The following is a 23,748-nucleotide window of genomic DNA, read 5'->3' as shown; positions in this document are numbered from 1 at the left end:
CCCCCCCCAAACACGTGCCCCGACCGACCAGAGGAGGCGCTAGTGCAGCAACCGGGACACATACCCACATCCGGCTGCCCACCCTACAGACACGGCCAATTGTGTCTGTAGGGAGGTCTGACCAAGCCGGTGCTTGCATATGTTTTCTTTTCCATCTCTATTTGTGTCTGTATATGTGAATATGTTTGTAAATGTGTGTGTGTGTGTGTGTGTGTGTGTGTGTGTGTGTGTGTTTCTGAGGGGAGGGATCGCTGCCTGTCCGTTGACTGCTGGATGAATGATTACTCGCCCCCTGAACAGAGTAACTGCAGCTACAGCTGACTGGAGCGAAAAGGCAAAACGGAGGACTGATGGAGGAGAGAGAGAGAGAGAGAGAGAGAGAGAGAGAGAGAGAGAGAGAGACGGGGGGGTGGGGTGGGTGAGGACGGATGGGAAGCAGAATAAGTTGCGAAAGCAAAAGGAATGTGTTTGAAATAAAAAAGGAATAAGAAATACGAGACAAGCTCAGGGAGCCAACAGGAAGTTACTGGCAGGAAGTGTGTGAGAGAATTCAGAAATACTATAAAAGCCATGTCATCCGTAAGAGACGGGGGGGGGGGGGGGTCCAGGTCCAGATTGGAGGAGAGTATCAAAGCTGAACAGAGAAAAGGAAGAGATGGGTGTAAAGTATAGACAGACGCAAAGCAGGGTGACGGGTAAACGGGAGAAAGGGCATCAAGAACAGAGGGAGCCAGGAAAGAGAGGGGGCGCCCCGGTGGCTCACCTGGTAGAGCGCGTACCACATAAGGCTGAGTCCTTACCGCAACGGCCTGGGTTCGAGTCCGGCCCAGGCCCCTTTGCTGCATGTCCTCCCCTGCCTTTCTGGTCTCTCTCTACTGTCACTATCCAATAAAGGCAGAAAAAGGAAAGAGGGCGAGAGAGAAAAAATGAGAGAGGGAAAGAGAAAACAGGGGAGAGAGAGTTGGGTCTCTGTGTCTCTGGGCCATGAGCCCATTGGCCTGTTTTTCACCCCCCATCTACCATCTGTCACGTCCTACTGTACAGGGAGGACAGGAACACCACTAGCATCCATCTCACAGGGTTAACATCCAGTACCATTCCTTTACTATACCCCCGCACACACACACACTTTCTTGCTTGCTTGCTTGCTGGTTGTCCATCGTGCCCGATGATGACCATCTTCTTCTATTTGTGGGTCCTTCGAGGACTCAGATAGCAGAAGATACCTGCACAGAGATGGTTTTTAAAGTGGCATGGGGGGGTGCGCTTCTCCCAACGCCACATGACTTGATTGTAGAGGAGATGGATCCGATGGCAAGGGGGACCCCTAGACGACCGGCACCTCCACACAACTGCAGGGGGCTGCCGGAAATCCAGTTTTTCGGAAACCGCCTCGAAGCGTGCCGCCACAGCTTGCTTTTCTGTTGGGGTGAGCTCCCTTAGCCTTATGTCTTCCCAGACTCACCCACAAGGCAGCGGGGCAGTGGTTGATAGGTGCCAGGGCGTGTCCACCAGGGTGGGCCTGCACACCATATCTCTGGGGCCCACTGCTGCTCCGAGATCCCCTGCCAGGTTAGCCTGGGGCCGCAAGACCCCAGTTACCACGTGTGGCCACGGGGAGGCCTGGCAGGAGTCTTGGTGAAGGAGAGGCTATGTACTGGCAAGGGAAGGCTAACACGCTAGCATGCTTCCCTATTCGCCACAAAGGCTAGCCAGCGGCAGCAAGCTAAGGGCAGGAAGGACACAAGCGGGTTGGAAGAACACATGCACCTTCCCTCCAACTACACACTGCTGCACTAGACGCATCACAACACCCTGTGTGTATGTACACAAACACACACACATACACACACGGCACCGTTCCTATGTGGAAACAATAGAAGAGATGGATAATACTTCCCTCTTCTCTTCTTACCTTCCTCTTCTGTTTCTCTAATCTATATCTGTTCTTTTTCTCCTCTTCCCTTGTTCCCAGAACAAGCCACCACATACACACAAACACACACACATGCACACACACACATGCGTTCCATATTAAAGGGATAGAAAATGCAAGGTACATACAGGATTGGGTTGAGTACAGCTAGCTAGCGAGCCAGACATGCTAGAAGTTTCTCCGTGTCCTGTATATTCAGTCTCTTAAAGGGGATTTTTTGTGGCAAATTGTGCCTTGTTAGCGAGGGTAGCAAGGAGAACCAGGAAGTGTACTTTCAGATATAACGAACTGTGCGTGTCATCACTGAAAACGCGCTTGTGTTCCTCCTGTGTCGTCGTGAACTCGGCGTGTGTCGTTCATCCCGGTGCGGGCGAGCGGGAAGACGGGAGGTGGGATCAGAGGCAGCAGAAACCAGGGCACAGCGGGCTTCGGTGATGAAACGGGACAACATCACAAACTTGCGTCGACGTGCAGACACTTTTTTTTAACTGTGCCACAACCACCTGATGTTAGCTACCCAGGCACTGCACCTAGCTCCGCCCGTGTTCACCGCAAGAACTGAAGATTTTTTTCTTTTTTTAATTCAGATGGATCTTCTGGGCAGTGTCGGCCTTTATTATGACAGGATAGGTTTGGAGAGGGAGACGGGGGAGGACGTGGGGTAAAGGATGCCCCTATAGCTGGTGTCAGTTCCTGTTCAGAAACATCAAGTAGTTGGAAAGCATATCAGGAATAATATCAGAAATATGGGAGATAATGAGCATCCAGGCTCCTGAGTATCTGTCTCCAGCTGTGTGTTGCTTCTTTGTGTTACGGTGTACCTTACTGTCGCTATAAGTATATGATATACTAGAAGAACCCCGCTACAATGTAGCGGTTTGGTGATCCACCCGTCTAAATCTCCCTCCTCTTCATCCTGCCAGCTAACCGCCTTCCCCCTGCCCCTAAACCCCACCCCCACTCCAACTCCCTCCCCCCAAATGCTCAGAATCATCTGAAATGCCGAGAAAAGTGTTTTTTTAGCCATTTTTAGAAAATGCATATTTTGCATAATTATTATAATTATTTTTAATTTTCTGCTATTTTTCTGGTCCTCTCTGGAACAATACCTACCACCTCCAAAAAAATTAGGATCATAAGTGCATTTTTGCAAAAATGCATATTTTGCTAATGCCAAAACATCTTAAGTCCGTTTTTTTATATAGGTGAAAAAATCAAAGATGCTCAGAATCATCTTAAATGCCGAGAAAAGTGGTTTTTTGCCATTTTTAGAAAAATGCATATTTTGCATATTTATGCATAATTATGCATAATTTTAATTTTCTGGGATTTTCCCGTACTCTCTGGAACAATACCTACCACCTCCAAAAAGAATTAGGATCATAAGTGCTTTAGTTTTCGATCCCGCTATCTACACTAACTAACACACACACTAACACCACACACACACACATTACGAAAATATATGAGTAGACTACCTTATGGATTCATTTACGGCCAGAACCTTCTTCATCCCATACTGTTTTATTTAACACCTTGTTTCAGTGGTAATGGTCGGAGATGAGAGTATTGCCGTCTGAGCAGGCAGGATATGGTGAAAACAAGCCTCTGTTGTTGTGAGGTTTTGTTTAACGGTGGCAGACTGCATGTCAGACATGTACGTCAAGTTGACTTTTTGGTTTGTAAATCCTAGATGCCGCGGCGCACCTTAGTGGGAAGGACTGGATGGAAGTAGGATATTGCCGTCTTAGAGAGCAAGCTTCACTCCCCATCCAGGCATCAGCTGCACTGTTTGAGCTCAGAGTCAGAGGGATTACACACACACACACACACACACACACACACACACACACACACACACACACACACACACACACACACACACACACACACACACATATTCATACAAAGAGTGAAGCGCAACACACACATACACACACAGACGTATTCACACACATTCATACAGAGACAAAAAAAACACATTCATACAAAAAATGAGACAAACACAACACACACACGTGCACACACATACACATATACAACACACACACATTCATACAGAGTGAGACAAACAACATACACACACACGCATTCATACAGAGTGAAGCACAACACACACATGCACACACACATACACACATAGACACACAAACATATTCATACAAAGAGTGAAACAACACACACACACACATATATATGTATATATATATATATATATACATACACACACACAACACACAAATATGCACACACAGACTCGTGAACACACTACATTTTCACACGTGCACATGAAGTTGCGTGCTCCCATGCACCGTGCAGGAAAACACCTACACACACTGGATGTGAGTGACCACTCGGCGCTGGGGGACGTTTGTCCTCATTGCTTATTCACAGCCCCGTGTGTATGTCTCACAGCCCCGTGTGTATGTGTGGTTCATGAAACCGCTTGTGATGGCTGTCACTTTTATTGATGGTCTTCATGACTAGTGGGGCTAACTGCGTGTGCGTGGTGATGGTGTCAAAATCAGATCCGCCCAAATGAAGCATCTTCATCAGGGAGCAGCGTCTCCCCAGCTTGGCCCCCCAACACTTCCACACAGCTTTAAGAAGGACACATCCACATTTGAGAGGAGCTTGGGATTATGCTAAGTAAAGTTAAGCATCCACAATTCAGGATTTGTATTAGATCCGATGCCATAAAAGGGGGCATATTAGGGCAGTTTGGCACCTGAGCCAGCCCGGCGCTGTTATGATGAGCATGATGTCGTGATTAGCTTCGGAATAAAATGTGGGTTTGCATGGATCCATGTACTGGATTAGTTACCGTTCAATCCCGTTTTATTTGGAACCAAGTACAAAGCATTAGGAGTGTGTGTGTGTTTGTGTGTGTTTGCTTACATGCATGTGCAAATCTGTATTTGCATGTCTTCTTTAAAAAAGGTAGTGTGGCTGGCATGGCGGTCTATTCCGTTGTCTACCAACACAGGGCTCGCCGGTTCGAGTCCCCGTGTTACCTCCAGCTGGGTCGGGCATCCCTACAGATACAGTTGGCCGTGTCTGCGGGTAGGAAGCCGGATGTGGGTATGTGTCCTGGTCGCTGCACTAGCGCCTCCTCTGGTCGGTTGGGGCGTCTGTGCGGGAGGGAGGGGGAACTGGGGGGAATAGCGTGATGCACCCACGTGCTGCGTCCCCCTGGTGAAACTCCTCACTGTCAGGTGAAAAGAAGCGGCTGGCGACTCCACATGTACTGGAGGAGGTATGTGGTAGTGTGCAGCCCTCCGGATCGGCAGAGGGGGTGGAGCAGCGACCGGGACGGCTCGGAAGAGTGGGGTAATTGGCCAGATACAGTTGGGGAGAAAAGGGGCGGGGATTTCCCCCCCCTAAAAAAAGGTATGTGTGAAAAACAATCAATCAAAGCCCTCTCTTAACACACAGAGACGTTCCCACAGTTCAGCCGGTGTGATTCTCGTCTGTCTCGCCCCGTGTCGCACATCTGATCCCAGCTGTCTCGTGTCCAACTGAACTGACCCAGAACTGCCAGATGGAGGCTGTGTATTCTGATGCGTCAATGATGTGCTGTTTATGTGTGTTTTTTTTTTTTTTTTTTACCAAATTATTTACATTTTGTCTTGTCTGCTGCCAGCAGATGACGCCACAGGTTACGGGCCCGTGTTCGAGGAGCAGCCGGTGGACACCATCTACCCCGAGGAGTCGCCCGAGGCGAAAATCATCATGATCTGTCGGGCCAGAGCCAACCCACCTGCCACATACAAGTAACATATGTTCCCCGTTACCCCCAGCCTCATTAGCCGCAGCTTTGTGCACCGTGTGTGTGTGTATGTTTGTGCGACCTGTCACGGTCTATATTCAGTTCACTTGATCCCACCCGGCACCACCTCTGCCGGGCCACGTCAGAAAGGAAAAACGTTCAGTTTGACCTTGAGTGGCCCCTCAAGATTATGTACCCCATTCTGTGTGTGTGTATGTATGCTGGTTTGTGTGACTGTGCGTGCAGGCACAGTCGGCTTGTGTGTGCTTTTGTTTTTTCACATGATGATTTCCCAACAATGCTAAGTGATTAGACCAAACAGTCCTTCAGCGCACCAAACAAATCCATTTTGTGTTCTCATCCGAGGCAAAATGAGACTTGCGAAATGGGACTTTTAGATCAAGATTCAATTATCTAACACCATGTCGACTTTACATTTGATCTGGGATTTGTTGCGGTGTGCTCAAAGCTTACAACAGTAAACATATAACCACACAATACACACAAGGAGTGTCCACAAAAACATACTGTTACAATTATACTGCAGTTAATGCGACCTCGTGTCGCATGCCCTGAAAGTGACATTCAGGTGCTTCAGGAGACCATACTTGAGTGAAGCATCAGTGAAGCATTCAGGGTGCAGATTGCTGCAGGGTAAGTGCTGTTGTGGAAGCGAGATGTTCTGGTCTCTCCGCGGAGTCGTTTACCCGAGGGGAGATGCTTGAATAGGGGGTTGGCCGGGCGGGAGGAGTCCTTCACCATATTAAAACCTTTATGCTGAATGCGGATGTGGTATAATTCAGAAATGGTGGGGAGTTCACAGCCAATTATTTTTTGAACCCCCCCCCCTTTTTTTTTTTCCACCCCAGTTGCACTTTTGGCCAATTACTCTTTTTTTTCGAGCCATACCGGTCGCTGCTCCACCCCCTCTGCCGATCCGGGAAGGGCTGCAGACTGCCACATGCCTCCTCCCATACATGTGGAGTCGCCAGCTGCTTCTTTTCACCTGACAGTGAGGAGTTTTGCCAGGGGGACGTAGCGCGTGGGAGGATCACGTGTTTCCCCCCAGTTCCCCCCTCCCCCCTGAACAGGTGCTCCGACTGACCAGAGGAGGCGCTAGTTCAGCGACCAGGGCACATATCCACATCTGGCTTCCCACCCGCAGACACAGCCAATTGTGTCTGTAGGGACACCCGACCAAGCCAGAGGTAACATGAGGATTCAAACCGGCGATCCCACAGCCAATTATTTTTGATGCTGTTGGCCAGTTGCTTTGTTTTTACAACCTGTTGAATATAATAGGTTCAGACATGTGGTGCGGCCATTATATGTTTACAACTTCCTGTTTGTTGTTTTGTACGTGAGGCTAACAGTCATGGTGAAGTTGTACCATCGTCCCTCTCTTACAAACCTCTCTTTCCTCTCAGTACTGGACCTGGCCGAGCCTGTAAACTTATGGCCCAGATAAGAAATTATGTTCATCCCTTTTAGTATTTCTGTTTTCATCTGTAAACAAGACCAGGCGTTGCCAAGTAACAGCTGGACAAAAGTGAGAGCAAATTGGTAGTGGACAATAATGAGGATGTGTGTTATGGTTGAGAGTAAGCTACCTTAATGGGACTGCTGGCAAAGTAAACCAGTAGTCCAGTGGATGTAATAACAGTACCAGCTGTACTGAGCCGAAAAGAAAGACAAAGCTATGTGTTGTTGAATTGAGGCATTTAAGTACAACAGGGACTGCAGTGACAGAGGCGTTCCATCGGCCTCTTATTTAACTTTGTGAGGTTTTTTGAGCAGTGTCCTTTCTATGGACTCTGTTGGTGGCTGCAGTTGTCAGGCTCGTTCGTAACCAAGCTGTGTGTGAACTCCATTGTGTTAAGCACAAAAATGACGACTGGCGTCCGGGTAGCGTAGCGGTCTATTCCGTTGCCTACCAACACGGGGATCACCGGTTCGAATCCCCGTGTTACCTCCTGCTTGGTCGGGCGTCCCTACAGACACAATTGGCCGTGTCTGCAGGTGGGAAGCCTGATGTGGATATGCGTCCCGGTCGCTGCACTAGCGCCTCCTCTGGTCGTTCGGGGCGCCTGTTCGGGGGGAAGGGAGAACAGGGGGGAATAGCGTGATCCTCTCATGCACGACATCTCCCTGGTGAAACTCCTCACCGTCAGGTGAAAGGAAGCGGCTGGCGACTCCACATGTATCGGAGGAGGCATGTGGTAGTCTGCAGCCCTCCGCGGATCGGCAGAGGGGGTGGAGCAGCGACCGGGAAGGCTCGAAAGGTGGGGGTAGTTGGCCGGATACAACTGGGGAGAAAAAGGGGGGCGGGGGAAACAATCAAGAAAAAAAAGTTGGCTCACACCTGTGCACTGCAATGTCACGCATACATGCAGTGAACAAGGGCCCCATATGGAAACAATGAGATGCTTTGGAAAAGTCAAGCATGTATTCTCTGGCAGCGGATGGGACCATTTGGCAGGGGGGGGGACACTAATGGAGAAGCAGGACCTGATGGTTCATCTTAAAAAGACATTATATATATAAAAAAGATGTATAAACATTTAATACTGCCGTGTTAACACATGGTGTATGAGGACATCAACGGAGGAAAGAGTTGTTAATGTACAGAGATGCTGACATTAAGTTATGCTAATCTTGGTATTGCGAGTGACTTTTAACCTTTATTTTTATTGCAGCTTCAAAACCCACCAGAATCCGCCTCAACAGGTAAACAGTGTGTAACTGCAGGATAATCAAAAGCAGCTGCAAAGTACAAAGCAGTCGAATAATAATGTTGAGCAAAGTTAGAGCCCGTCTTCTCACATCTCTGTTCATCTTTCCATTGTGGCATGAAAACGATGACACACACTTCAGAAGTCAGTTGTTGAAAATGAAGCCCCCTGCATTGACTCATTAAATTTGTCAGCAGATGGTGGGTCTTCCCCCCCCAAGCTAACGATACATGAAATGTCAAAGTATGACACGCGCGCGAAGCCCAACAGAAAACACGGTGTCAGCACAGCGGACCAGCCCGCTGGCGGGGCTCCATCTCATTTTAAAACTGCATTTTTTTAAAGGATCCATTTCAATTTAGATGTAAATATATGGTGGTGTCGGTGAGTCCCAGAATTCAATGTCAGGGATGACGGAGGTTCTTTTGGACCCACAGTATCGTCCTTTCAGATCACAGACTTGTTATTGATTCTGCTTTTAGATCGCCCCCCCTGCAGTAGTCTGAGAATATTGATAAGCTGAAATATTGCACTTTAGGGCATCCGGGTAGCGTGGCGGTCTATTCCATTGCCTACCAACACAGGGATCACCAGTTCGAATCCCTGTGTTACATCCGGCTTGGTCGGGCGTCCCTACAGACACAATTGGCCGTGTCTGCGGGGGGGAAGCCGGATGTGGGTATGTGTCCTGGTCGCTGCACTAGCGCCTCCTCTGGCCAGTCGGGGCTCCTGTTCGGGAGGAGGGGGAACTGTGGGTAATAGCGTGGTCCTCTCATGCGCTATGTCCCCCTGGTGAAACTCCTCACTGTCAGTTGAAAAGAAGCAGCTGGCGACTCCACATGTATCAGAGGAGGCATGTGGTAGTCTGCAGCCCTCCCCGGATCGGCAGAGGGGGTGGAGCAGCGACCGGGACAGCTCGGAAGAGTGGGGTAATTGGCTGGATACAATTGGGAAGAAAAAAAGGGGGGGGAAAAATCCACACAAAAAAAAAGAAATCACAAAAATTCATCCTTTCACTATGCTGCGATATTCTGACTGCGATGTTCTGTCTCCACAGGTGGAGGTTGGATGGAGAGGACATCGACTTGGATGCTGATAGCCACTACAGTTTAGTTGGAGGCAACCTGTTCATTGGCAACCCTATTAAGAACCAGCACGAGGGAAAGTACTCCTGTGTGGCCACCAATCCCTTCGGCACCATCATCAGCCGAGTGGCCTCCGTCCAGTTTGGCTGTGAGTGGCTAATCTGAGTTTTAAACTCACAATCCTAAAGATTCACTTGCAAACAAATGTGAAGGTGCTGACGTTACCTCCCTGATGACTCGTGTTACTGTTTTATATGGTATGGATCACCGGGATTTGGTGTGTACAAACATGGCTGCAATTACCACAAATCAACGTTGCTGTCATTGAAATATATATATAAAAAAATCATCTAGAGATTTTGTAACTTTAACTGAGAACTGCCCTGAAGCAGATCTTCATGCCCAGTACTGTGAGTGAAAAGGAGCAAAGGCAAATGATGAGTGATGTGGAAAGAGCAGAGTCGGTAGACAATCCTCATCAAGCCTCGGTAAAGAGGCTTGAGTAGAATTCAATGAAAAATGACAGTTAAAACCACAAGAGGTCCTTATTTTATTTGATGACTTGATGTAGTTTTATGGAAATTTGTGGCAGGAGACGCTCAAATACCGCACGCATGGTTTGGTTTGTAGGTTTATTGATAGCCTAGTGGGTTTGGTACTGCGGAGTGAGTAAATAAAGGTGTAGTTAGTGCAGACGGGGTGGGATGACGATGTTGATGCCCATCCATCCATCAAGCCGCTTATCCGAAGTCGGGTCGCAGGATGCTGGAGCCTATCCCAGCAGTCATTGGGCAGCAGGCAGGGAGACACCCTGGACAGGCCACCAGGCCATCACAGGGCCCACACATTCACACCTAGGGACAATTTAGTATGGCCGATTCACCTGACCTACATGTCTTTGGACTGTGGGAGGAAACCGGAGCCCTCAGAGGAAACCCACACAGACACGGGGAGAACATGCAAACTCCACACAGAGGATGACCCGGGATGACCCCCAAGGTTAGACTACCCCGGGGCTCGAACCCAGGGCCTTGTTGCTGTGAGGCGACCGCACTAACCACTGCACCACTGTGCCACCTCGTACCATATCATATCTCAAAGGAATATGACTTGGTGTTATGCTCAAAATGAAAAACCTGATTATTTTACATTTACAATTTCTCCAATTTTATCCAAAGTGAGTTACGGAGAGACTCAGTAAATAGTCACATCAGCCTATTGCTGAAGACTAACTGTACCATAGACGTGAGTTCATGTCGTGTTGAGTGAAATGCAAGTGTAAGGACATACAGAGAACAAAGACAGACCTGGAAAATGTAAGTCTTTAGGGTGTTTCTTGAATGAAGAAAGCAAATCTGCAGCCTTGATTGAAGACAAGTGTTCATTCCACCATTTTGGAGCAAAGAGGGAGAAAACTTAAACATTGCGTTACAAAATTGAAGAGTATTGATGTCAGTGGAAGAGAATGGAACTCAAATATTGATCTGCTGAAATCTCTCTCAAACAGTTTACCTCTGTCTCTTTCTCAGACCTGGACTTCTTCTCTTCAGAGGAGAGAGAGGCGGTGTATGTGAAGGAAGGACAGGGGGCAGTTCTGCTCTGCGCCCCCCCGCCACACTACCCTGGTAAGTGTTAACTTAAAGTGCTCATGCCAAGGTGTTGCTACTGCTGCACATACTGGTATACCGGCTTTGCCGTGTGGGATTAACATATGTCTAATCGATAAGGTTGTACTGACCTGCCCCGTGTTAAGGGGGTTGTGGATCACACTTTGTTTGGACGAAAAACCAATGAAATTGTGCCCTCTTCTGGTCAGGGTTTGAACTGTCGTAAGTCACTTAGTTTGGCACATCAGTTTCTATGGTTTTCTCATTTAGCAATACATTGATTCCTCGATGACTTTTCATGTTTCTATCCCAAACTAACCTTTTATCAGAAAAGGTTATTCTCCTTAATACCCCACTGTACTGTTTTCCTTCATAATTCTGTCATGTAGGTGCTCTTGTGTTCCTCCGCATGTGTTTACCTATGTTTAAGTGGCCCCATCTCTATGTATTTTGTGTTATCTGTTTTGTGTACTGAGATAATGATTAAGCAAACCATTGTTAAATGACAACAGACATGGTGTCTGCAAATCCACTGAAAATTAACAAAAGAAAAATCTGAAACCATGGTTACCCTTCTCTCTTCTGTGGCTCGAATTGCCTCATCAAACCAATCTGTTTACCTCGGTGACATTCCTCCCAACCAGTCCAAAAGGATTGTTTGGTTTCAATTCAAAAAGGTCAATAGATGCTTGAGTCTTACATCTGCCTCAGCACCAAACAAAGTATTGTGCTATTTTCACAAAGCGAGTATTCACATCATTCAGAAATGAGCCAGCTTCTCGGCTGGCCCTGTTTGGCTCTCGCCCATGTTGTTTCTCCTGCGTCTGTGGTCTTGATTGACAGGTTGCGTGTTTGTTGTTTGTCTTTTCTCTTCCTTCACAGCTGAGCTGTCATTCAGATGGATGCTGAATGAGTTTCCTTCCTTCGTCCAGTTGGACAATCGGCGCTTCGTCTCACAGACGACAGGGAACCTCTACATTTCCAAGGTGGACCGCTCAGATAGTGGCAACTACTCCTGTTTTGTCTCCAGCCCATCCATCTCCAAGAGCGTCTTCTCCAAGATCATCCCCCTCGTGCCGCTGGTTGAACGTTAGTATCTCACTTCCTGTTCCCTGGTTCGACCAAAGTTTGGAGTTTGTTCCAAAAGTGAAAGCACTTGGTTCTTTCTTTAATTTGAAAGACAATAAAGTTAATGACCTTCAATATTAAATCATATTAGAGTAGAGGGGGGAATTGAGTTGTCTCAATGCGATAATGGCCACAATAAAACTGCACTTAATAGCATTTAATATTTTGCAAAGCACCGCAGTTAATGTTATGTTGCCCACTGCAAAACTCAGAGTAAGAGTCATGTCCTGTTTTGTTTGTTTGTGTCAGTGATAAGTTTTATTGATATTCCTTGTTAAAAGCAATGATAAAATCCAAGATCTTTCAGGCTTTTAAGCACATGCATATTTATACAGCAATTGTATATTTATACAGTTTTATAAATAGAATTCACTAGCACTAATTATTATGGATATTTTACAGTGTAGTATTGTCACTGGTCACATCAGAATATGAACTAAAAGGTGACGCGTTAATTAATTTTGATGAAAGTATTTTACTTAATTATTTAGTTGGTGTCTCAGCCACTGAGGATGCACAAGCCAGTGCATCCTTAGTGCCGGTCCCAAGCCCGGACAAATGGGGAGGGTTGCGTCAGGAAGGGCATCCGGTGTAAAATCTTTGCCAAATCAAATATGCGGATCATAAATAAGACTTACATACCGGATCGGTCGAGGCCCGGGTTACCAACGACCGCCACCGGTACTATTAACCAGCAGGGTGTCGGTGGAAACTATGCTACTGTTGGGCGAAGGAGAAGGAGAGGAGGAAAGCATGTCCAGAGGCAGCTAGAGAGGAGGAAGGGTAGGCATGTGGAGGTGAGAGTTGGAACTTTGAATGTTGGCACTATGACTGGTAAAGGGAGAGAGCTGGCTGACATGATGGAAAGAAGAAAGGTAGGCATACTGTGTGTGCAAGAGACCAGGTGGAAGGGGAGTAAGGCCAGGAGTATCGGAGGTGGGTTCAAACTCTTCTACCATGGTGTGAATGGGAGGAGAAATGGGGTAGGGGTAATTCTGAAGGAAGAGTATGTCAAGGGCGTGCTGGAGGTGAAGAGAGTGTCAGACAGAGTGATGAGTATGAAGCTGGAAATTGAAGGTTTATTGCTGAATGTTATCAGCGCATATGCCCCGCAAGTTGGGTGTGAGATGGATGAAAAAGAAAAATTCTGGAATGAGTTGGACGACATGGTGGAGAGGGTACCCAAGGAGGAGAGAGTGGTGATTGGAGCGGACTTCAATGGACATGTTGGTGAAGGGAACAGAGGTGATGAGGAGGTGATGGGAAAGTATGGAGTCAAGAAGAGAAATGTGGAAGGACAGATGGTGGTCGATTTTGCGAAAAGGATGGAAATGGCTGTGGTGAATACATATTTCAAGAAGAGGGAGGAACACAGGGTGACGTACAAGAGTGGAGGAAAGTGCACACAGGTGGACTATATCTTATGTAGAAGGCACCATCTAAAAGGGATTGGAGACTGCAAGGTGGTGACAGGGGAGAGCGTAGCCAGGCAGCATCGGATGGTGGTCTGTAGGATGACTTTGGAGACCAAGAAGAGGAAGCGAGTGAAGACACAGCCGAAGATTAAATGGTGGAAGTTGAAGAAGGAAGACTGTTGTGTGGAGTTCAGGCAGGAGTTAAGACAGGCACTGGGTGGTAGTGAAGAGTTGCCAGATGGCTGGAAAACCACTGCAGAAATAGTGAGGGAGACAGCTAGGAAGGTACTTGGTATGTCATCAGGACAGAGGAAGGAAGACAAGGAGACTTGGTGGTGGAATGAGGAAGTACAGCAAATTATACAGAGGAAAAGGTTGGCAAAGAAGAAGTGGGATAGTCAGAGAGATGAAGAAAGTAGACAGGAGTACAAGGAGATGCAGCGTAAAGCAAAGAGAGAGGTGGCAAAGGCAAAGGAAAAGGCGTATGGTGAGTTGTATGACAGGTTAGACACTAAGGAAGGAGAAAAGGACTTGTACCGATTGGCTAGACAGAGGGACCAAGCTGCAAAGGATGTGCAGCAAGTTAGGGCGATCAAGGATAGAGATGGAAATGTGCTGACAAGCGAGGAGAGTGTGCTAAGAAGGTGGAAGGAATACTTTGAGGGGCTGATGAATGAAGAAAATGAGAGAGAGAGAAGGTTGGATGATGTAGGGATAGTGAATCAGGAAGTTCAGCGGATTAGCAAGGAGGAAGTGAGGGCAGCTATGAAGAGGATGAAGAATGGAAAGGCAGTTGGTCCTGATGACATACCTGTGGAGGCATGGAGATGTTTAGGAGAGATGGCAGTGGAGTTTCTAACTAGATTGTTTAACACAATCCTGGAAAGTGAGAGGATGCCTGAGGAGTGGAGAAGAAGCATACTGGTACCGATTTTCAAGAACAAGGGCGATGTGCAGAACTGTAACAACTACAGAGGTATAAAGTTGATCAGCCACAGCATGAAGATTTGGGAAAGAGTAATAGAAGCTAGGTTAAGAGGAGAGGTGACGATCAGCGAGCAGCAGTATGGTTTCATGCCACGAAAGAGCACCACAGATGCGATGTTTGCTTTGAGAATGTTGATTGAGAAGTATAGAGAAGGCCAGAAAGAGTTGCATTGTGTCTTTGTAGATTTAGAGAAAGCTTATGACAGAGTGCCGAGAGAGGAGGTGTGGTATTGTATGAGGAAGTCAGGAGTTGCAGAGAAGTATGTAGGAGTGGTGCAGGATACGTATGAGGGAAGTGTGACCACTGACGAAAAGACAGGAGGCGGAGCTGGAGGTGGCAGAGTTGAAGATGCTAAGATTTTCACTGGGAGTAACGAAGAAGGACAGGATTAGGAACGATTATATTAGAGGGACCGCTCAGGTTGGACGGTTTGGAGACAAAGCAAGAGAGGCAAGATTGAGATGGCTTGGACATGTGTGGAGGAGAGATGCTGAGTATATTGGGAGAAGGATGCTGAATATGGAGCTGCCAGGGAAGAGGAGAAGAGGAAGGCCAAAGAGGAGGTTTATGGATGTGGTGAGGGAAGACATGCAGGTGGCTGATGTGACAGAGGAAGACGCAGAAGACAGGAAGAAATGGAAACGGATGATCCGCTGTGGCGACCCCTAACGGGAGCAGCCGAAAGTAGTAGATTTAGTTGGTGTCTATCAAGTGTGATAAAATTTGTAAAACAGGAGAACTACATGTAGCCTGAATGCCAAAACGTCTAACATTACCGAGAGTGAATACTCAGGACTGCAAATAGCAATACAAGATGATAGCAGTATCGAATATTCCCATTAGAAGATCTCTATCTGTCTATCTATCTTATCTATCTATCTAATCTAAATTCTATATGTGTTGTATATATCTACAGTATATATTATATATCTATATATGAATGTATGTATGTAGTATGTATGTACGTATCTACTGTACGAATCGATATCTATCTGTGTGTGTGTGTGTTTATGCATATCAGGTCCAATGAAACACTTAATGTAAAGCTGGGGAGGTAGACATGAAGAGTTTGTTGAAGGGATGAGTTTTCAGTTCACAGGGGAGGATAAACTAGTGACTAAACACAGGCAGGCAGGCACACACACACACACACACACACACACACACACACACACACACACACACACACACACACACACACACACACACACACAGACCTGTTGCTGAAGCCCTGTTCATGATCAGAAGGACACGATAGGGTTGTCCCACTTCTGGTGACTATTTACATATGAAATAGGGGGGGAAAGTCACACGTGACATTAGCCGCTCACATGGTCAGACACCACCCAAAATCCTGGATCAGGACAAATGGGTGTCTAGAAAAGTGCTATATAAATGTAATGATGATGATGATGATTATTATTATTATTGTTATTATTATTATTATTATTAAAGCCAGGAGACCACAAACTAAAGCACTGACCTTTCGTTTATTACCGGGATCCGTGTTTGCCGGGTAGTGATGATGGAAGTTGGGAAAGAAAATAAAACTTTGCAGCTTTTTCTGTGTTTTCCTTGGGGCCTTTCCTGGAGTCCATCAATTATTCCATTGTTTGATTTTGTAGTTTCAATACCCCTCTGAGTTTGGCTAGCTTCACCTGTGGGAGACACATCCTGAGTGGCGGTCAGCACACAGACCAAAATGTTCTTTTCCATTGGCGGTGGTCAGCTGAGGGGAGCAGAGCTGAGGGGTTGTTTGTGCTCTTTCATGCATATGTGTATTTTGACTACTGCCAGCAGCATGAAGCCAGGAGAAGCCCCCTCTGGGTCTGAGGCAGCCTGTAGTTAACTCCATAGCATGTCTGTCTGGATGTAACTGAATGATTGTGTCTTATCAGGGTGTATTGCATTTGTGTGTTACTCTGCCACACATCTTCTCCATACGCATACCTGTAAGTGTAGCTGAATTTGTCACGACTGATAACCTTTTACCTGAGCTAAGTGTTTCTTAGCCCAGCGTTAACAGTGTGTGTGTGTGTGTGTGTGTGTGTGTGTGTGTGTGTGTGTGTGTGTGTGTGTATCCTGACCGCAAACCTGAGCCAAAGAACATTTTCAATTACCAGTTGATACAGTAATCACAGGAGAGCGAATGAAGTATGTATGCCCCGAGGTTTCTGAACAACATAGGGAAAGGCCTCAGAGCCTACAGATGTTTTTAAGACCACTATTTGACTGATTTGACCAGATGAGTCACGTCACATCTTTTCTGTGCTCCTTTCTTTCTTTTCCCTTGTCCAGGTCCAATCAGGAAATACCCTGCTGACATTAAAGTCAAGTTCCCAGACACCATTGCTCTCGTGGGTCAGAACATCACCTTGGAGTGCTTTGCTTTGGGGAAGTAAGTGGGTGTGTGGATGGATGGATGAATAGATTGATGGATGGATGGAGCTTAGCAGAATATCAATGTTTAAGTGCACTTTGAAATATGCACTCTAGCCAAGATATCTGAATCCTGTCTAGAATTCACACACTGTTTAGAGATGAATGATTAGGGCAAGCTGCTCATAGTCACATGTGTGTATCCCTGCTTATCTTATCTTGTCTTTCTTTATCTTGTCTTTCCTTATCTTGAGCATTTGGGTGGGGTGATAACTGTGATACTGTCAGACTTAAAAAGTAATATCATATGTAAATCCTGCTACTATAATGTAATATACAGCAAATGACATAGAGGCATGGCAATAGGTGAAAAAACATTAACACACACACACAAACACACACACACAAAAGCTGGGAGCAAGAAAAATCCCAACTCAGATCTTTAAAAAGATGTTGGTGGGAGGATTACTTTGGTTATCATTATTTATTTACTATCATGATGTTTTTGGTTTTTTCGACATGACATTTGTCGAGGGAAAACTTTGATATTGTGACACCCCCGCAGAAAGCTGTTAAACGATCATCGGGCTTCTCTGTAGGGAAATAATTGCATCACATGTTAACCCTCTACTGCACACATTTTGATGGTACATGATAATTATTCCACATCATTTCTTGATTCCACATATAATTCCACATAATTTCTGTGATGGACTGGCTGCCTGTCCAGGATGTCTGCCCTCCTGCCGCCCAAAAGACTGCTGGGATAGGCTCCAGCATCCCCACGACCCTGAGAGCAGGATAAGCGGTTTGGATAATGGATGGATGGATAATTTCTTGGTTCGTTTTGGGATACTTTAGTGATAACGCAACACCATTGTCACAACATTGTGCGACAATGCTGTCTTTGCCCCTCTGTCACCGGGGGACACTACAGCTGTTAGCGGGGACACACGCATTGAAAGCCGGCTCGCACCACTGAACGTCCATCCCAAAGCTCCAGACCGGTCGAGCTCTGCCTCCAGCCATGCTGGAGCCTTCCTGATTCACTTCTAAAAGCAGTTCTTCTGTGCTGTGAAACAGAGGTGTACATTACATTTTTGCACTTCCCTTTGGATGTTCCTGTGCACCCAGGAACCCTGCATCTTTCCCTTTTTTCACCCCAATTGTATCCAGCCAGTTACCCTACTCTTCCGAGCCATTCCGATCTCTGCTCCACCCTCTCTGCCAGTCCGGGGAAAGCTGCAGACTACCACATGCTTCCTCCGATACATGTGGAATTGCCAGCCGCTTCTTTTCACCTGACAGTGAGGAGTTTCGCCAGGGGGGACGTAGAGTGTGGGAGGATCACTCTGTTCTCACCAATCCCCCCCGAACAGGCACCCCAACCGACGAGAGGAGGTGCTAGTGCAGCGGCCAGGACACATACCCACATCCGGCTTCCCACCTGCAGACATGGCCAACTGTGTCTGCAGGGACGCCCAACCAAGCCGGAGGTAACACAGGGATTCGAACTGGCAATCCCCGTGTTGGTAGGCAACGGAATAGACCGCTACGCTACCCGAACGCCCCATATATACATTTCATATATATTACATTAATATATACAGTTAGGTCCATAAGTATTTGGACAGTGACACAATATTTGTAATTTGGCCCCTGTACACCACCACAGTGGATTTGAAATGAAGTAACCAATATGTGATTGAAGTGTGGACTTTCAGCTTTAATTTAAGGGGTTGGACAAAAATATTGCATTAACCGTTCAGGAATTACAGCCAGTTTTATATATGGTCACCCCATTTTCAGAGGATCAAAAGTAATTGGACACTTGACTAACAAGTGGTGTCATGGGCAAGTAAGACCTTTTCCATCATTATTCCATGACAAATTAAGCAGATAAAAGTTCATTCCAAGTATTTACATTTGCATTTGGTAGCTGTTCATCAGAACTCTCAACATGAAGTCCATAGAGGTGTCAATACAAGTGATGGAGGCCATCATTAGGCTGAAGAAGCAAAGGAAATCTATCAGATGGATAGTAAACACTGTGTGGCCAAATCAACATTTTAGTACATTCTTAAAAAGAAAGAATGCACTGGCAAGCTCAGCAACACCAAAAGGCTTGGAAGACCACGGAACACATCTACAGTGGGTGATGGCAGAATTCTTTCCCTAGTGAAGACAAACACATTCACAGCATCTAGTAAAGTCAAAAACACTCTTAAGTGGTAGGGGTATCATTGCCCCAAGTCTACAATCAAGAGACGCCTGCATGAAAATAAATACAGAGGGTTTACAACAAGCTGAAAACCACTGGTGTCACTTAAGAACAGGAAGGCCAGATTAGACTGTGTTTAAAAACATCTAAAAACCTACCCAGTTCTGGAACAAGGCTCTTTGGACAGATGAAGCAATGATTAACTTGTACCAGAAGGATGGAGAACAAAAGGAACAGCTCATGATTCTCAGCATACCACATCATCTGTCAAACATGGTGGAGGTAGTGTTATGTAATGGGCATGTATGGTTGCCAGTGGAACTTGGTCATTGGTGTTTATTGATGATGTGACTACTGACAGAAGTAGCAGGACGGATTGTGATGTTTATAAGGACATACCATTTGCTCAGGTTTAGCCAAATGTCACAAAACAGAGGACGGCGCTTTACACTGCAGATGCAGATGGACACAAAATGACACAAAACAAGCTGAGAAAGCAACCCAAGAGTCTCTCAAGGCAGAAAAGTGGAATATTCATCATTGACCAAGTCAGTCACCTCACCTCAACCCAACGGAGCATGCTTTTCACTTGCTGGAGATCATACTAACGGCCAGAAGACCCACAAACAACCAGCAACTGAAGGCAGCTGCCGTTAAGTTTTGGCAGAGCATTTCAAAGGAGGAAACTCAGAATTTGAAGACGTCAATGGGTTCCAGACTTCAGGCAGTAACTGACTGCAAAGGATTTTCCTCCAAACATTAAATATAATTGTTATAATCATAGTTATGTTTGTTTGTCAAATTACTTTTGAACCTCTGAAAATGGGGTGATCCATGGCTGTGATTCCTGAACAGTTAAATGCCATATTTTTATCCAACCCCTTAAATTAAAGCTGAAAGTCCACTCTTCAATCACATCTCAAATACTTCATGTCAAATCCACTGTGGTGGTGTACAGGGGCAAAATTACAAATATTGTGTAATTGTCCAAATACTTATGGACCTAACTGTGTATATATATATATATATACACACACACATACATATATATATATATACACACATACACATATATATATATATACACACACATATATATACATATATATATATATACATATATATATACACACACACATATATACACTACCGTTCAAAAGTTTGGGATCACCCAAACAATTTTGTGTTTTCCATGAAAAGTCACACTTATTCACCACCATATGTTGTGAAATGAATAGAAAATAGAGTCAAGACATTGACAAGGTTAGAAATAATGATTTGTATTTGAAATAAGATTTTTTTTACATCAAACTTTGCTTTCGTCAAAGAATCCTCCATTTGCAGCAATTACAGCATTGCAGACCTTTGGCATTCTAGCTGTTAATTTGTTGAGGTAATCTGGAGAAATTGCACCCCACGCTTCCAGAAGCAGCTCCCACAAGTTGGATTGGTTGGATGGGCACTTCTTTGAGCAGATTGAGTTTCTGGAGCATCACATTTGTGGGGTCAATTAAACGCTCAAAATGGCCAGAAAAAGAGAACTTTCATCTGAAACTCGACAGTCTATTCTTGTTCTTAGAAATGAAGGCTATTCCATGCGAGAAATTGCTAAGAAATTGAAGATTTCCTACACCGGTGTGTACTACTCCCTTCAGAGGACAGCACAAACAGGCTCTAACCAGAGTAGAAAAAGAAGTGGGAGGCCGCGTTGCACAACTGAGCAAGAAGATAAGTACATTAGAGTCTCTAGTTTGAGAAACAGACGCCTCACAGGTCCCCAACTGGCATCTTCATTAAATAGTACCTGTTAGAGCCTGTTTGTGCTGTCCTCTGAAGGGAGTAGTACACACCGGTGTAGGAAATCTTCAATTTCTTAGCAATTTCTCGCATGGAATTACAGCATTGCGAGGTCTGCAATGCTGTAATTGCTGCAAATGGAGGATTCTTTGACGAAAGCAAAGTTTGATGTAAAAAAAATCTTATTTGAAATACAAATCATTATTTCTAACCTTGTCAATGTCTTGACTCTATTTTCTATTCATTTCACAACATATGGTGGTGAATAAGTGTGACTTTTCATGGAAAACACAAAATTGTTTGGGTGATCCCAAACTTTTGAACGGTAGTGTATATATACATATATATATACACACACACACACACACACACACACACACATATATACATATATAACATTTTTGCACTTCACTTTGGATTGTCTCTGTGCACCCAGGAACCCTGCATCTTCCCTTCTTGTCCAGCATTATTTGCCAGTGTGAGGTATTGTCCAAGCAGACATCCTGGTTTGGGATGGGAGCCGTGGGCCCCTGCTTTCTCCTCCCCTTATTTCACAACATTGCCCTGAGGCAACAACAACAGAATTTCTGAACATGAAAAAAAAAATCTTTATAAAAGTTGACAAAGGGCTTCTCCTCACCTTCATACACACACACATGTTTTATTTACAGTTCATGCCATTTTAAATTATAGTACTAAAGCGTATAATCTTACCGTCTCACACCATGTGCTCCTGTGAACATGTGTGAGAGGAGCAAGTCCCACCTTCAAACGATGCTTGATAATGATTCCCACCCACACCTTATTGGACTATCTCAAATACTTTTTTGACCATTTGTGTTGGCTGCAATCATTTCAAGAAACATGTACTGGACATGGGGCACAAGAAGTAGAGTAAACGCGGCATGTTTAAACACCCCATCCCCACAGCCCCATCCCTGAAATTCGCTGGAAGAAGCTGGATGGAGAGCTGCCGTCCGGATACGAGGTGAGCTCGATGGGGACGCATCTCCACCTGTACAATGTCCAGTTTGAGGACGCGGGCACCTACAAGTGTGAGGCCATCAATTCCAAAGGGAAGGACTACCACACCGCACGGGTCTCCGTGGAAGGTGAGACGGTTAACAGGGCAAGCTTCAGTTTGTTCAGTCTTCCCCATTCACACATGTTGAAGGTGCATCCTCCTAGTAGAACAACCATTTAATGTGAACGTGACCCCCTCAAACCCAGCCTGCCACCTGTCATGCATCCTCTCTCTCTCTGTTATGCATCCCCCCTCTCTCTCTCTCTGTCTCTCTCTGTTATGCATCCTCTCTCTCGCTCGCTCTCTCTTTCAGTCTGTTATGCATCCCCTCTCTCTCTCTGTAATGCATCCCCTCTCTCTGTCTCTCTGTTATGCATCCCCTCTCTCTGTCTGTCTGTCTCTCTGTCTCTCTGTTATGCATCCCCTCTCTCTGTCTGTCTGTCTCTCTGTCTCTCTGTTATGCATCCCCTCTCTCTGTCTGTCTGTCTCTCTGTTATGCATCCCCTCTCTCTGTCTGTCTGTCTCTCTGTCTCTCTGTTATGCATCCCCTCTCTCTGTCTGTCTGTCTCTCTCGCTCTCTCTGTTATGCATCCCCTCTCTGTGTCTGTCTCTCTCTCGCTCTCTCTGTTATGCATCCCTTCTCTCTGTCTAAGTCTGTCTCTCTCTCGCTCTCTCTGTTATGCATCCCCTCTCTCTGTCTGTGTCTGTCTCTCTCTCGCTCTCTGTTATGCATCCCCCCTCTCTCTCTCTCTTTCACTCTGTTATGCATCCTCTCTCTCTCTGTTATGCATCCCCTCTATCTCGCTCTCTCTCTCTCTCTCTGTTATGCATCCTCTCTCTCTGTCTGTCTGTCTGTCTGTCTGTTTGTCTCTCTGTTATGCATCCCCTCTCTCTCTCTTTTTCGCTCTCTGTTATGCATCCCCTCTCTCTGTCTGTCTCTGTCTCTCTCTGTCTCTCTCTGTTATGCATCCTCTCTCTCGCTCGCTCTCTCTTTCAGTCTGTTATGCATCCCCTCTCTCTCTCTGTAATGCATCCCCTCTCTCTGTCTCTCTGTTATGCATCCCCTCTCTCTGTCTGTCTGTCTCTCTGTCTCTCTGTTATGCATCCCCTCTCTCTGTCTGTCTGTCTCTCTGTCTCTCTGTTATGCATCCCCTCTCTCTGTCTGTCTGTCTCTCTGTTATGCATCCCCTCTCTCTGTCTGTCTGTCTCTCTGTCTCTCTGTTATGCATCCCCTCTCTCTGTCTGTCTGTCTCTCTCGCTCTCTCTGTTATGCATCCCCTCTCTGTGTCTGTCTCTCTCTCGCTCTCTCTGTTATGCATCCCTTCTCTCTGTCTAAGTCTGTCTCTCTCTCGCTCTCTCTGTTATGCATCCCCTCTCTCTGTCTGTGTCTGTCTCTCTCTCGCTCTCTGTTATGCATCCCCCCTCTCTCTCTCTCTTTCACTCTGTTATGCATCCTCTCTCTCTCTGTTATGCATCCCCTCTATCTCGCTCTCTCTCTCTCTCTCTGTTATGCATCCTCTCTCTCTGTCTGTCTGTCTGTCTGTCTGTTTGTCTCTCTGTTATGCATCCCCTCTCTCTCTCTTTTTCGCTCTCTGTTATGCATCCCCTCTCTCTGTCTGTCTCTGTCTCTCTCTGTCTCTCTCTGTTATGCATCCCCTCTCCTGTCT

General features: G+C 46.1%; 1 protein-coding gene across 3 annotated transcripts in view; it reads left to right on the top strand.

Moving 5' to 3' along the window:
- LOC130114782 (contactin-1a-like) overlaps positions 1-23,748 on the top strand; it is a 135,527-nt gene that overhangs the window by 66,516 nt on the left and 45,263 nt on the right. For 2 of the 3 annotated variants that reach the window (XM_056282691.1, XM_056282690.1), the window contains 6 exons: positions 5,583-5,709; positions 9,495-9,670; positions 11,052-11,147; positions 12,012-12,218; positions 16,959-17,058; positions 21,988-22,169. In XM_056282691.1, coding sequence (XP_056138666.1) covers positions 5,583-5,709; positions 9,495-9,670; positions 11,052-11,147; positions 12,012-12,218; positions 16,959-17,058; positions 21,988-22,169 — 888 coding nt within the window. Of the gene's footprint in view, positions 1-5,579; positions 5,710-9,494; positions 9,671-11,051; positions 11,148-12,011; positions 12,219-16,958; positions 17,059-21,987; positions 22,170-23,748 lie in introns of all 3 variants that reach the window. The other variant, XM_056282689.1, reaches the window with a different exon arrangement.

Source organism: Lampris incognitus, chromosome 6 (genome assembly GCF_029633865.1).
Source record: "Lampris incognitus isolate fLamInc1 chromosome 6, fLamInc1.hap2, whole genome shotgun sequence".
In the NCBI taxonomy this organism is placed as follows: domain Eukaryota; kingdom Metazoa; phylum Chordata; class Actinopteri; order Lampriformes; family Lampridae; genus Lampris; species Lampris incognitus.
Note: the sequence above shows the minus strand (reverse complement) of the source record. Positions and strands in the feature narration are given on the sequence as shown.